Genomic DNA, 13,116 nt, shown 5'->3' on the forward strand with positions numbered 1-13,116 from the left:
ATTTTCCTCTGTTTAGGGAGTAAATGCAGAGTGACTTTTCTCATAGTGTTACTTAAGTATCAGTGGCTAAACTGAGGACAAAGTATCTAGGAGGAGTGTCTGCTTAGTTTCCCACTGTTTCCAGTGACTAGAACAGTGCTGAGTACCATGATGGACTCTCAATAAACGTTGGTTACGTAGCTGAGTCAGGAGGGAAGAATGTCTTCTAGTTTCCACTCCTTTCTCTTGAGTTAGGTGTGGTTGGTAGCACCGTTGGTGATAATTCTCATTCCCCATCACTGCTGGGAAAGCTACTAATTAAACAAGGCAGGCTTTACCAAAACACTCACAAATCATCCCTGGAAACTATACATAAGTCCTACCTAAAATTAGTGCTCTTGCAACTGACTCCTATAGGCAAGTATTTATGCCTCATTATCTAGAGTTTGATCTCTGTTTAGTAATGAAGATAATTGTAGCTTCCAGAATGAGAAAAGCTAATGCAAATTTTATTTCTGTTGGATTATTTACTCTCCCCTGGAGGCTGTCAAAGGGCAATTTCAGGAAAGTATTCCTCTATAAGACATTTATTGTAAGGCTTTGAGAGAAGATGTCAATACGTGTACAATCCAATGCCATAGTATGTCATTCTTGAATTAGTTCCTTCTGAAACTTCTGACTCAGTGAGTTGAAGGGACTTGTTGGAAGTCACATCATACACAGCTAGTTCTCTAGCTCCTGACTTTTTTCTGCTGGCAAGAGAGTCAATCTATTTCATAAATCTCTTTGCACAAGAACAAATGCCATTCCCAATGAAGTGTTGATTGCTTTAAAGTAAATTGAAGTGTTAACAAGATGTGAAAGGTTTAACTTGCAGGTTTTTCCCCCTAAATTGTTGAACATTATGGTAAATGTACTTTTAAGACACGTACTTATAATGCATCAGTTAAAAAAACGTACTTTGTGCAAATAATTAGCTTTAACATTTAGATATATTCAAAATATCTATCTGGGTTATGTTTCCCAGCATACTTTGTTTCACATGTACACACAGGTGATTAGCTTATTAGAATCATCTCTTAGTATTATCTAAAACAAAAATGTTAAAAAAAAGTTTTCATAAAGACCAACAAAAACTGGTTATGACAGTCAAGAAGCTTTCTCATAGAATGTTGATTAATAAAGGATATGTGAAACAGGGAATATAGCCAATATTTTATAATAACTATAAATGGAGCATAACCTTTAAAATTGAATCACTATATGGCACACCTGTAACTTGTATAATATTGTACATAAACTATATCTCAATTTAAAAAACGAAAAAAATAAAGGGTATGTGGATACAGGAAAAACTATGACACATATCTAGGTCAAGGGAGAAGGGCGAAAAGAGGAGGAGTTTGTTTTCTGGTTTAGTTCCACTCATTTGTTCATTTATTCAACATTTAGTTTGTCTCTGTTCACCAAACATTTAATTTGCATTTTATTGTCAATACAAAGATAAGTAATCCAAGAAACAAAAATAGATGCTTATGAAATAGTATAGCTATGCCTAATATATAGACTGTTATAAGTGCAGTGGTAGAGCTATTTGCATGGTATAAAGCAAACGTAGGGAAGAGAGTACCTAACTCATGCTTTGGACCGTGAGGTTGGGGTGGAGTGGTGTGGTGAGCTGATTCTTAAAGGATGAATAGTTGTGAAGGAGACATTGAACCTGTCAGGACAGAGTAACTCAAAGCATAAAGGCTGTTGGTGAAGAGTCAGGGGTTTCAGATTTATCTGAGAAAAAAGCATTTTTTTTTTCATAACGTTGACACAAACAGGAAAGTCAGAAGTAAAGACTTTTTTGTATGTGTGAAAGTTGAATTTGAGATATTAGAGCAATATCCAATGAGAAAAGTCCAGCAAGTAGTTTGAAATGAGAACATATTTGCAGGTAGATTTAGGAGGCAGAAAGTCACCTAATTTTCTTTCTTTTCGACTATTCTTTCTCAATACATTTCTTATTCTCTGCCAACCTGTTAAGTGTTTATGCCTTTTGAGTCCTTTCTATCTTTTCTTCTTACTTGGTACCTAGCACGACTCTGTAGCCACTCCCATTGTGCAGATCCATCAGTTTTCTCTTCTGAGCTTCTAACATGGGACATTACCATTTGGACATTTCATAGGGACATCAAACTACCATAATACTTTTGTAGGGATATCAAATGCAGCATACTGACAAAAAAGATTTCCCTATCCCTCTATACCTCTCCAGCTCAAGCTTGCTACTTCCTCATATGCCTTGTCAACTTGGCCACCCAAGCCAGGAACCTGAGAGTCATCCTCAATTCTCCTTTTTGCATTCTCTCCAATTATTGTACTTAACTTTCCTTTCATTCTCTGTGGCTGTGTTCAAAGTGACTCACACAACCTACATAGCAGCTAGTCACACTGTGGTTTATGGTTAGTTCATTCCTGTCTGCTACTTCGATTGTTTTCCTTTCTCAAGATTGTTACTTCTTTAAGAGCAGAGGCCATATCATATTCATAGTGGGCCCAGCCCCTCGTGTCCAGCACATATTAGATGATCAATAAAGATTTGTTAGACACATGTAGAGCACAAACGTACAGACACCAAGAGGGGGTGGTGGGGTGATGAATCGGGAGATTGGGATTGACATATATACACTAATATGTGTAAAATAGATAACTAATAAGAACCTGCTGTATAAAAAATAAATTAATTAACTTTTAAGAAAAGATAAAGCTACTTTACCTTAAGGGAAAAAAAAAAAAAAGGTTTGTTGAACCAAGCCCACATGGAAGGAACTAATTACAAGTGGAAAAGGAGAGTTATGGGGGAAGGTGTTTGAAATATCCACTCTGGATGGATTAATAGTGGATCTGGTCAGAAAATGTTGGTCCGGAATTGTGTGTGTGTGTGTGTGTGTGTGTGTGTGTGATGCACACGCATACATGTGCACATACACACATGCACGTGTGTTGGTGGGTGTTTGTCTGTTTCCCCCAACGATACTGCAGCCCAAGAGCTGGAGAGGGGTAGCGGATGGTGGGTGTGAGTCAGAGTTTCACAGTGGCCTGGCTGATAATTAAGAGGTCAAAGTGTCTGGGATATAGTATCTCGGGAGTTGAATGTGGCAGGAAGGACATGGACAAGGCAAAGCTGGAGGAGTTCAGGGTCAGGTTGAGAAGAGAGTGTATCGCACTAGGAGTGGAGAAATGGGAGAGGATCATCCTTCCCCTTTGTCCTGGAGAAGGAATCATGGTCTTTTTCCATAGAGGCCAAGGCAAGAGGGACATCAGACACTAGGTGTCAGGATGTTGAAATTTTCATGGATTCTCCAGTTAGCTGGGCCAAGAGCGGCCTCTGCCTTAGGCAGTAAGAGAACAGCACTGGCTGATTTGGGGGGTGGGGCCTCTAACAACAGGGTGGGAAAAGCTTTGCTACCTTTCTGAGCTAGAACTTACAGAGTAATAATCAAGCCCAGTAGACTGCCAGCCCCGTGGTCTAGCACAAAGAAGCCAGCTTATCTTTGGTGAACAGTCATCGCCAACACCCTGCCTGATAGAGAGCCGCACGCAGTGAGTCACAGGCTCTAGCTGAGCTGTTTCCCAGAGGCTCCTCCTCGTGAGTCTGTAGATGAGGACCGACTCCTCAGATGCAAAGTCCCGAACCAAAATAATGAAATTGTCAGCAGTGTTCACAGACCAGAGAATTAGAGGAAGACACTACAGTTGCAAGATGAGATTTGGCTCAGCAAAGAAAACAGAATTGTCTATCCTTGGGTCTAAGTAGAGTGCTGAACCAACGTCGTCAGAGATTCTTTTTCGAAATAAATCATACACTAGTTTTACAAGGTGATGAGGCTATAATAATGCTGAATTGAGGTGTGTACAAAGCAACGATTGCCTAGAAAACCTCAGCAAGGTCTTCATGGCCCATCAGAATGCCTCTCCCTCCTACTGACTAAGGTCTGAAATCCTTGAGCTGAAGGTTCCCTTGGCTCATACATGCATATTCCTGGGAGGGTGGCATGCTAATCTCTTATCAGTTATTTACATCACAACATGACACCACAGATACACCAAGCATGCTCCACCTCAGAGTCCTTGTACTCTCTGTTCCTTTTCCTGAGAAGGTTCTGCTCCAGACATGTACCAGGTTTCCTCACTCTTCACTTTTTTCCCCTCAAATATTACCTTATCAGTGAGATCTTCTCTGACCACCCATATAAAAATTATAATTGTTCCCACCCCCAGGGCTCCCCATCGCCCTTTCCCACTTCATTTTTCTTCTTGGCACATCACAATTTAAAAGACTGTGCATTTACTTATTATCTGTCACCATTCATTAGAATGTAAACTTCATGAGGGCTGGTGTTTTTCTCTATGAATTGCTATGTATTCAGCACCTAAACAGTGCCTGATCCATTGTAGGTCTTCATTATATACTAGTGGAACATGTGAATGAAAGAATAGTGAATATATTGGGTTGGCCAAAAAGTGCCTTTGGTTTTTTAGTAAAAATAAAACATGTTTTTCATTTTCACCAAGAACTTTATTGAACAACGTATTCACCCTTCTGCCATTTTTCAGGCAACTTCATAATTCCATCTTCCCAAAACTTTTTATCTTTTTGAGCAAAGAACTGTTCCAGGTGCCTTTTACAGTCTTCTAGGGAATTGAAATTTTTTCCATTAAGAGAATTTTGTAAAGACTGAAATAAATGGAAATCCGAAGGTGCAATGTCTGGTGAATATGGCGGATGAATCAGAACTTCCCAGCCAAGCTGTAACAGTTTTTGCCTGGTCATCAAAGAAGCATGTGGTCTTGAGTTATTCTAATGGAAGATTATGCGTTTTCTTTTGACTAATTCTAGACGCTTTTCATTGAGTGCTGCTTTCAATTGGTGTAAGTGGGAGCAGTACTTGTTGGAACTAATCGTTTGCTTTTCTGGAAGGAGCTCATAATAGAGGACTCCTTTCCAATCCCACCGTACACACAACGTCACCTTCTTTGGATGAAGACCGGCCTTTGGTGTGGTTAGTGGTGGTTTATTTCACTTGCCCCACAATCTCTTCTGTTCCACGTTATTGTACAGTATCCACTTTTCATCGCCCGTCACAGATTGTTTTAAAAATGGAACGTCTTCATCAAGTTTAAGTAGAGAATCGCATGTGGAAGTATGGTCAAGAAGGTTTTTTCGCTTAACTTATATGGAACCCAAACGTCAAAGCGATGAACATAACCAAGCTGGTGCAAATGATTTTCAGTGCTTGATTCGGATATTTTGAGTATGTCGGCTATCTCCCGCGTGGTATAACGTTGATTTTCTCAATTAATATCTTGATTTGATCACTATCAACTTCAACTGGTCTACCCAACGGTAGAGCATCATCCAGTGAGAAATCTCCAGCTCAAAGCTTCGCAAACCACTTTTGACACATTTGATCAGTCACAGCACCTTCTCCATATACTGCACAAATCTTCTTTTGCGTTTTGATTGCGTTTTTATCTTTCTTGAAATAATAAAGCATAATACGCCAAAAATGTTGCTTTTTTTCTTCCACCTTCAATAATGAAATGGCTACACAAAAATTCACCAATTTTGATAAGTCTTTTTAAATTTTTTATTATTTTTTATTTTAATTAATTAATTATTTATTTATTTTGCTGTACGTGGGCCTCTCACTGTTGTGGCCTCTCCCGTTGCGGAGCACAGGCTCTGGACGCGCAGGCTCAGCGGCCATGGCTCACGGGCCCAGCCGCTCCGCGGCACGTGGGATCCTCCCGGACTGGGGCACGAACCCGTGTCCCCTGCATCAGCAGGCGGACTCTCAACCACTGCGCCACCAGGGAAGCCCCTTTTTTAATTTTTTTAACGTCTTTATTGGAGTATAATTGCTTTACAATGGTGTGTTAGTTTCTGCCGTATAACAAAGTGAATCAAAAAATATGGACCGCTTCACGAATTTGCGTGTCATCCTTGCTCAGGGGCCATGCTAATCTTCTCTGTATTGTTACAATTTTAGTATATATGCTGCCAAAGCGAGCACAAGTGTTTTTTTAAATGCACGCTGATATGACAGCTGTCACACACCATCTAACAAAATTGTTTCAGTGAAGTTAAAGACAACTAAGTGCTACTAGAGCCATCTTAGGGAAAAAAACGAGCAAACCTTTTGGCCAACCCAATATTTTCAAGGTTATTTTGGAGGATAGGTGTGTGTGTGTGTAAAATGAGGGTAAAGGGGAAAAGAGAAGAGAGCATTATATTCCTGGAAGGACATGAGTAAATGTCACCAAACTGAGGTGTGGGTGTGCTGGGAGGCCTGCTTCACTGTGGGCAAAATCCCCCTACCTCACAATTTTATCACAGGTGGGCCTGCCAAGGCTTCCCGAACAGTATAAAGTTTGAGGCGTTTAGAGGCCAGTGGAGAACATTTCTGTGTTCTTTCTCCTTTTCAAGACGCCCTTCCTTACAGGGGGAGCAAAGTGCGAAACCAGAAACCATAAACAATATGGAAAATCCCTTTTCCCTCTGGAGGTGAACGAAGTTAGCATTCATTACAATGTTGATTTTATCTCTCCACCTACGTTTTCTGAAAAAAATTTCAGAATAAATCTCTAGCTTTGATTTCACCCTAGGGTTTGTTTATAGGAATTCTTGGAAAGATAAGGGAAGTAGCAGTGGCTGGGGAAGAGAGGAGGAGAGTTTGGTTGCTAATAGCAGCCCTGGACTGTGTGACAGGACTTGTAGGGCTTACGGGCAGCACAAGAGTGTTTACCGAGAGTGTCAGACAGAAACCATCATGCTGACCCAAATGTGACTAATGAGCCTAGGGAGATCCACCAAAAAACCCCTCAGAAGACAGAAAAGAATACTGGTTTCTCGGCGGTTACTTCATTCATTTGCACGTAGACAAGTGACATTCTTGCATATCAGGAAAAAGTGAAATAGAAGCGATGCAATGGCTTTGGAGAGCAAAGGTGGAAGTAAAATACTGGCTTTAAAGACCTTTTCAAAATGATCTGACTGATGATTGTAAATACTGTAGTAGAGAGAAGCAAAATTTCAAAAATAAATAACAATTTCCATGTTAAAGAAAAAACAAGGATTCAAAGAAATTAAATGATTTTAATTTACTTTCAAAACTAACGTTGTTGGTGGTTTTTAAAAAACTTTTGTACCATGCAAGTCGATGCAGTAGCTTATTAATTATCAAGTTCTGAAATTTGTGATTGATTTACTTGTTAAAATCATTAGAGCACATTTAAAGTTATTCCTTAATGATGTTACTTACTTGCATTTTTGACATCCCCCTTGGGTGGAGAAAGGGTTGATTCCAGCGGGGGAGGCAAATGGAGCCTGAGGGTGAGCTTGTCCATGGGAGGGTGTGAGCTTGTGAATGTCATTTGTCACACGTACTACACAGAAGAAATATTGGGAACTACTACCCTGCTGAGCAAAAGTTATGATATTGTTATTCTTGAATCCCAAATTTGATATTACAAATGCAAATTACTTCTATGTAACTTTACTTTTATAGTATAAGCAATTGAAAAACTTTTAATATGATAAATAATAATTTAATTAACTCAGTTACATCTGTACACACCCAGGAAATAGGAGAGTTGAAGCAGTCTTTCAGATATCATAAGAAAGAAAATCAAAATGTCCCTGGTAGGGTTTCCCTGGTGGAGCAGTGGTTGAGAGTCCGCCTGCCGATGCAGGGGACATGGGTTCGTGCCCCGGTCCGGGAGGATCCCACATGCTGCGGAGCGGCTGGGCCCGTGAGCCATGGCCGCTGAGCCTGCGCGTCAGGAGCCTGTGCTCCACGAGCCTGTGCTCCACAACGGAAGAGGCCACAACAGTGAGAGGCCCGCGTACCGCAAAAAAAAAAAAAAACAAACAAAAAGTCCCAGGTATGTGAGCATTTCAGGAAAGTGTTCTTAAATCCGTTTTGCTTGAACTGTACTTTTTTTTTTTTTTTTTTTTTGCGGTGGACCTAGTTTGAGTTTCATCACCTCGTCTAGTTCCCATTTAGAGATTTTATTAGACAGAAATGTGTTCAAACATTATCAAACGAGTTAAGCAAAACTGTGATACAAAAAAGGCAGTGGGAAAAAAATTGCTCCTGATAACTTTAGTTTTAACGATCACAGTAACCCTTACCAGCTGGTCTGAGGACATTTGTGGTTAAAGATTTTTTTTAAATCATAGTGTTTATTATGAACATTACTATATGCCTTGAAAGCAGACCTCTTATTTTACAAGGGAATTGTCTGCTAATTTGCTATAACATTTTTTTAGGTGGACCTCTCTTAACTTCTACTGAAACAATGTCTGAATGATTCACACCTTTGGAGAGAGTCACACCCATTTCACGCAGACTCAGCTACAATAAAGGTAAGTCAGCCAACAAAGACTTCTTGTGACTAACTCTCCTGTGGGTATGAAAGAAGAAGAGAGTGTATCCTTGTACTTCTTGCTTAACTTTAGGATTAGAACATTCATCTGAAGTAATCAGTAAATTTATGACAACAAGTTAAGCAGAGTAGTATTACAGGGAAAACTTGTTGAACAAAGAAAAATCCATGTGAAGGGTCATATGGAAGAATTGTTTTATGGTTCATAAAAGTGCCATTGTGAGTTTCCATTGTTTGGACCTTGGAATTTTCAATAATAGGAATCTCAAGTCCGTAGAGTATGGTTTATTGTCCTTTATAACTCGGATTTTCACTTTAGAAGTATGAATAAGCCATCTAAAACCAAAAATTTTGTTTAAATCAGAGGACAATTTTTATTCTAGGCTTCAGGAATAAAAAGATGATGGAATTTCTATGGAACATTTTATTTACTTTTATTTCTTAGAGACTAGATGCATTAGGTCAATTGGTCAGAATGTGAAACCTGAATCTCAGGTGTGATCCGTGGTCCTATATGGACAGATAGGTGCCACATATGTGATTTGACAGGAAAGTGTCCGTGCACTAAACACTCCACCTCCTGACCTATGACCTAATGATAATGAAATTTCACTTTGTTTTTTGAGACTGCAGATATTTGAGTATTAAAGGTGTATACTCCAAGGAGGAGAATAAGTCATTTTCTGTGATTTATACTTTGCTGTGAATTAATTTATCAATTAAAAAACTTATCAACTAGTTATGGTCAGATTTTTAAAGGAAGTAGGAAGTAGTGATTATGAAAACATTAAGCGTATCCTATTCTAGAAATAAGGTAATAAAATATGCAAAGGTAAAGACAATTTAACTTCCTTCTATTTTATGTTGGGTCCACTAGCTTTTGTAAATAAAACTTCTTTTCACTTGGCACCATAAATCCTATAGAAACTGGATGTAAATTGTGGTCATTTTCTTTGTACAGTAATTAATGTTCTACCAGCATTCCCTAACATTCCTTTTATGCTAATTTGGAAGTAACTATTTTTTTTGCCCAGAGCCACCTAGCTGCCCTATTTTACTTGGTGGAAATGACATAGTTAGAACTCTTAGGGTAAAAAAGCCTCCCATTCTGTCCTTAGGGTAAAAAAGCCTCCCATTCTGTCCTTTTCCAAGGGAGCTCAACTGAAATATTGCAGTCACCTGGTCAAATTCTCATTACTTGTTTGGCTACAAGTCACAATTTGATTTGAATGAATTCATCTCTATTTGCTTGTGTATTCAGAGGAATTTCCAGTGCAGAGTAGAGTAGACAGGACAAGTTCTGTGGTTAGGCAAAAGATTAGTGAAAAAGAAATATTACAGTGGCAGTTTGGAATCACAAGAATAGAATTGGCCTAGCTAATTCCTAACTCTACCTTTGATGGACAAGTTACTTTTCTTTTTAAAATTTATTTATTTATTCATTTATTTTTGACTGCATTGGGTCTTTGTTGCTGCACGCGGGCTTTCTCTAGTTGCGGCGAGCACGGGCTGCTCTTCGTTGCGGTGCACGGACTTCTCGTTGCAGTGGCTTCTCTGTTGCGGAGCACGGGCCCTAGGGCGCACAGGCTTCAATAGTTGTGGCTCACAGGCTCTAGAGCACAGGCTCAGTAGTTGTGGCGCACGGGCTTAGTTGCTCCGCGGCATGTGGGATCTTCCCGGACCAGGGCTCGAACCTGTGTCCCCTGCATTGACAGGCGGATTCCTAACCACTGCACCACCAGGGAAGCCCTGGACAAATTACTTTTCAGCCTGTTTGAGCATCTGTAAAACAGGACTTAGGATCGGATAATATAGATGTTTTGAGTTTGTATGGTTTCAGTAGTTTTGTATGTCACCACTCAACTTTTTGAGTTCATTTTAAAGATTGAAAAAATAGTAATAATTATTTTTATTTCAAATCTTTATGAGTGCTGTGTCCCAAGTGCATTCTTATAACTTCTTTACAGAAACCTCATGAGGTAGGGAATGTTATTATCTCTATAACAATAATCCAGAAAGGTGCAAAGAGGTAAGTAACTTGCCAAAGACACACAGCTAGTAAATGGTGAAGCTGGGATTTGAACTCAAGTACTTTGTCTCCAAAGCCTGAACTCTTAACCATTAACTTAAAACACACAGTTGAAAAACAAAACAAAACAAAAATTTCAAGTTTATCTTTTGTTAGTCATTAAAATATAATACACAGTTATTTTTTGTTTTGTTTTGTTTTTTTGTTTTGTTTTGTTTTTTGCGGTACGCGGGCCTCTCACTGTTGTGGCCTTTCCCGTTGTGGAGCACAGGCTCCGGACGTGCAGGCTCAGCGGCCATGGCTCATGGGCCCAGCCGCTCCGCGGCATGTGGGATCCTCCCGGACCGGGGCACGAACCCGTATCCCCTGCATCGGCAGGCGGACTCTCAATCACTGCGCCACCAGGGAAGCCCAATATACAGTTATTTTTGATTGACTAACAGATGGAATGAAATTTAAAAATTTTCTCTTAGGTCCTCCAGTAGTAAGTTTTCATTTTATGCAAACTAGCAGGTTTTCTTTGCCTGACAGCTCACAGTTTCCTATCAAAATATTCAGTAACACCTCCTGATTTGTTCTTTCAGTGGAGACATCCTTCCCTAGCTAGAGTTGGCAAAGGTGGCAATAGCATGCATTGGCTTGTTCTGGAGGCCCTGGGAGAGTGTTGCATAGAGAAGGTCTTGGATCATCCTGACAGCATATGCCTTTGTTGTTGGTTTGCAATTCAAAAGAATATTCAAAGACCAGCACAAAGAGGACAGTTCCAGGGTACAAGAAAATGTGTACAGAAAGAGTGGCTAGTTAGAAAATCAACTTAGATTTCAAACATTAGCAGCCATAAAATATCTTCTGAGGAAGAATCCATAGCAGATTATAACAGTTGAGAGGAAAAGGGAAGATGAACAAAAATATTGTCAAAATTTATTAGACTAAGGGTTTACTATACATTAAATTTTTTTTGACATACAAAAAGTTGTACATAATTAATGTATGCAACTTGCTGAGTTTGGAGATAAGTATAAACCTATGAAACCATTACCACAATCTATACCATAAACCTATTTATCACCTTTAAAAGTTTCCTCCTGCCCTTCTGTTTGTTACTGTTATTTTGTGTGTGACAAGAACACCTGACATAAGACTTACCTCTTAGCAAAATTTTAAGTATACAATACAGTATTTTTAAGTATAGGCTCTATGCTATACATTAGTCTCTAGGACTTATTCATCAGTTATAACCGAAACTTTGTACCTTTGACTAATAGCTCCATTTCTTATTTCACATGTTTTTACTAATCAAAAGTTGTGGGTGTCAGCCCTGGATGAGAATAATTAAAAGTTTGGTCAAGCAAGGCCTCTTCATTGTGTCTTACCTGAAGAAATTTAGGTGGAAAATTTAGGTGATTCTTTTCTTTTTAATCATACATCTAGAGAGTAGACTCCTTGTATTGTGTGTGTGTATATATATATATATATATATAAACTTTGTTTCTGCAGTACCACTGAGCATTAGTGTCTGGTCCATGGGTTGGATGATGGCAAGATACTGCTTCAGCTATACCAAGCTACATAGTTACTGGAGGCAAATATGTATGCATATGTGTGCATATGTGTGTGTGTGTGTGTGTGTGTGTGTGTTTCTCCTCCTAGTTAGGACCATACAACCTTATTATCAATACCAGTCAGTAGGACATGGAAGCCATGACTAAGTTAATCTCACATTTTCTGTTTAAATACTCATTTTTGGCTTAGTAACAATGCCTCCTTGCAGGAGTAGAAACCATACCATTATGTCATTTAAATAAATCCAAGATTACCTGATTCTGTATTGCTTTATAATTAAGAAACTTCTTTGCAATCTTCTCTTGATTATGAAAGAATATAAATACTTTCTCTGCCTTCTAAGGAAATGAGGACGTATTCTTTCAATATCAGTGTTTGGCTTTTATCATAATTTGATGTTCTGTTTTCATACAAAATTTACTGTTGCTAATTTAATAAAAATTCAGCTCACAGAAAACATAAGGAACCATTTAAAGTTATTATTTTAAAAAAACAAAACAAAAACCCAGTTCATAGATACAGAGAACAGACTGGTGGTTGCCAGAGGTAAGGGGTTGAGAGATGGGCAAAATGGGTGAAGGGGATCAAAAGGTACAAACTTCCAGCTATAAAATACATAAGTCTTGGGGATGTAATGTACAGCAGGATCACTATAGTTAATAATACTGAACTGCATATTTGAAAGTTGCTAAAATCTTAAAAGTCCTCATTGGAAGAAAAGACATTTTTTTGTAACTATGTGTGGTGACAGATGTTAACTAGACTTATTGTAGTGATCATTTTGCAATATATATAAATACCAAATAAAAAATTTTAAATATAAAGTTATTTTTTATATCTAGACACATGTCACATAACCTCTTCTAAATAGTGGGCTGTCAAAGTAAGTCTCAGGAGTTTACTGGAAAAGCGATTCCATGACTTCCAGGTAGCTTGTTTCTGTTATTAAATGTGGAGGAGAACTGCTCACTGTGACCTGAAAAATAAACCCAAATATTTTTCAAAACAGCAACAAATCATGTATTTACATTCTTTCATCTATCCCTACCTTTTTATCTTTCTATCTCTACCTTTCAATTGTATATATGTATACATATATATGCCTA

The 13,116-nt window shown here is 38.7% G+C and overlaps 1 protein-coding gene and 1 non-coding gene across 8 annotated transcripts in view; both read right to left on the reverse strand.

Moving 5' to 3' along the window:
- Window positions 1–13,116, reverse strand: part of DSG2 (desmoglein 2) — a 63,450-nt gene that overhangs the window by 48,731 nt on the left and 1,603 nt on the right. For 4 of the 7 annotated variants that reach the window (XM_049698146.1, XM_033435242.2, XM_049698148.1 and 1 more), the window contains 3 exons: window positions 12,913–12,986; window positions 8,351–8,436; window positions 7,293–7,447 (listed from right to left, as the gene is read on the reverse strand). In XM_049698146.1, coding sequence (XP_049554103.1) covers window positions 7,293–7,307 — 15 coding nt within the window. In that variant the 5' untranslated portion in view covers window positions 7,308–7,447; window positions 8,351–8,436; window positions 12,913–12,986. Of the gene's footprint in view, window positions 1–7,292; window positions 7,451–8,350; window positions 8,437–12,912; window positions 12,987–13,116 lie in introns of all 7 variants that reach the window. The other 3 variants (XM_033435243.2, XM_033435244.2, XM_033435246.2) reach the window with 3 other exon arrangements.
- On the reverse strand, window positions 5,938–6,044 carry LOC117202838 (U6 spliceosomal RNA). The gene has a single exon (XR_004485331.1). It is a non-coding gene; the product is annotated as a U6 spliceosomal RNA (small nuclear RNA).

The sequence above is a fragment of the Orcinus orca genome, chromosome 15 (assembly GCF_937001465.1).
Source record: "Orcinus orca chromosome 15, mOrcOrc1.1, whole genome shotgun sequence".
In the NCBI taxonomy this organism is placed as follows: Eukaryota; Metazoa; Chordata; class Mammalia; order Artiodactyla; family Delphinidae; genus Orcinus; species Orcinus orca.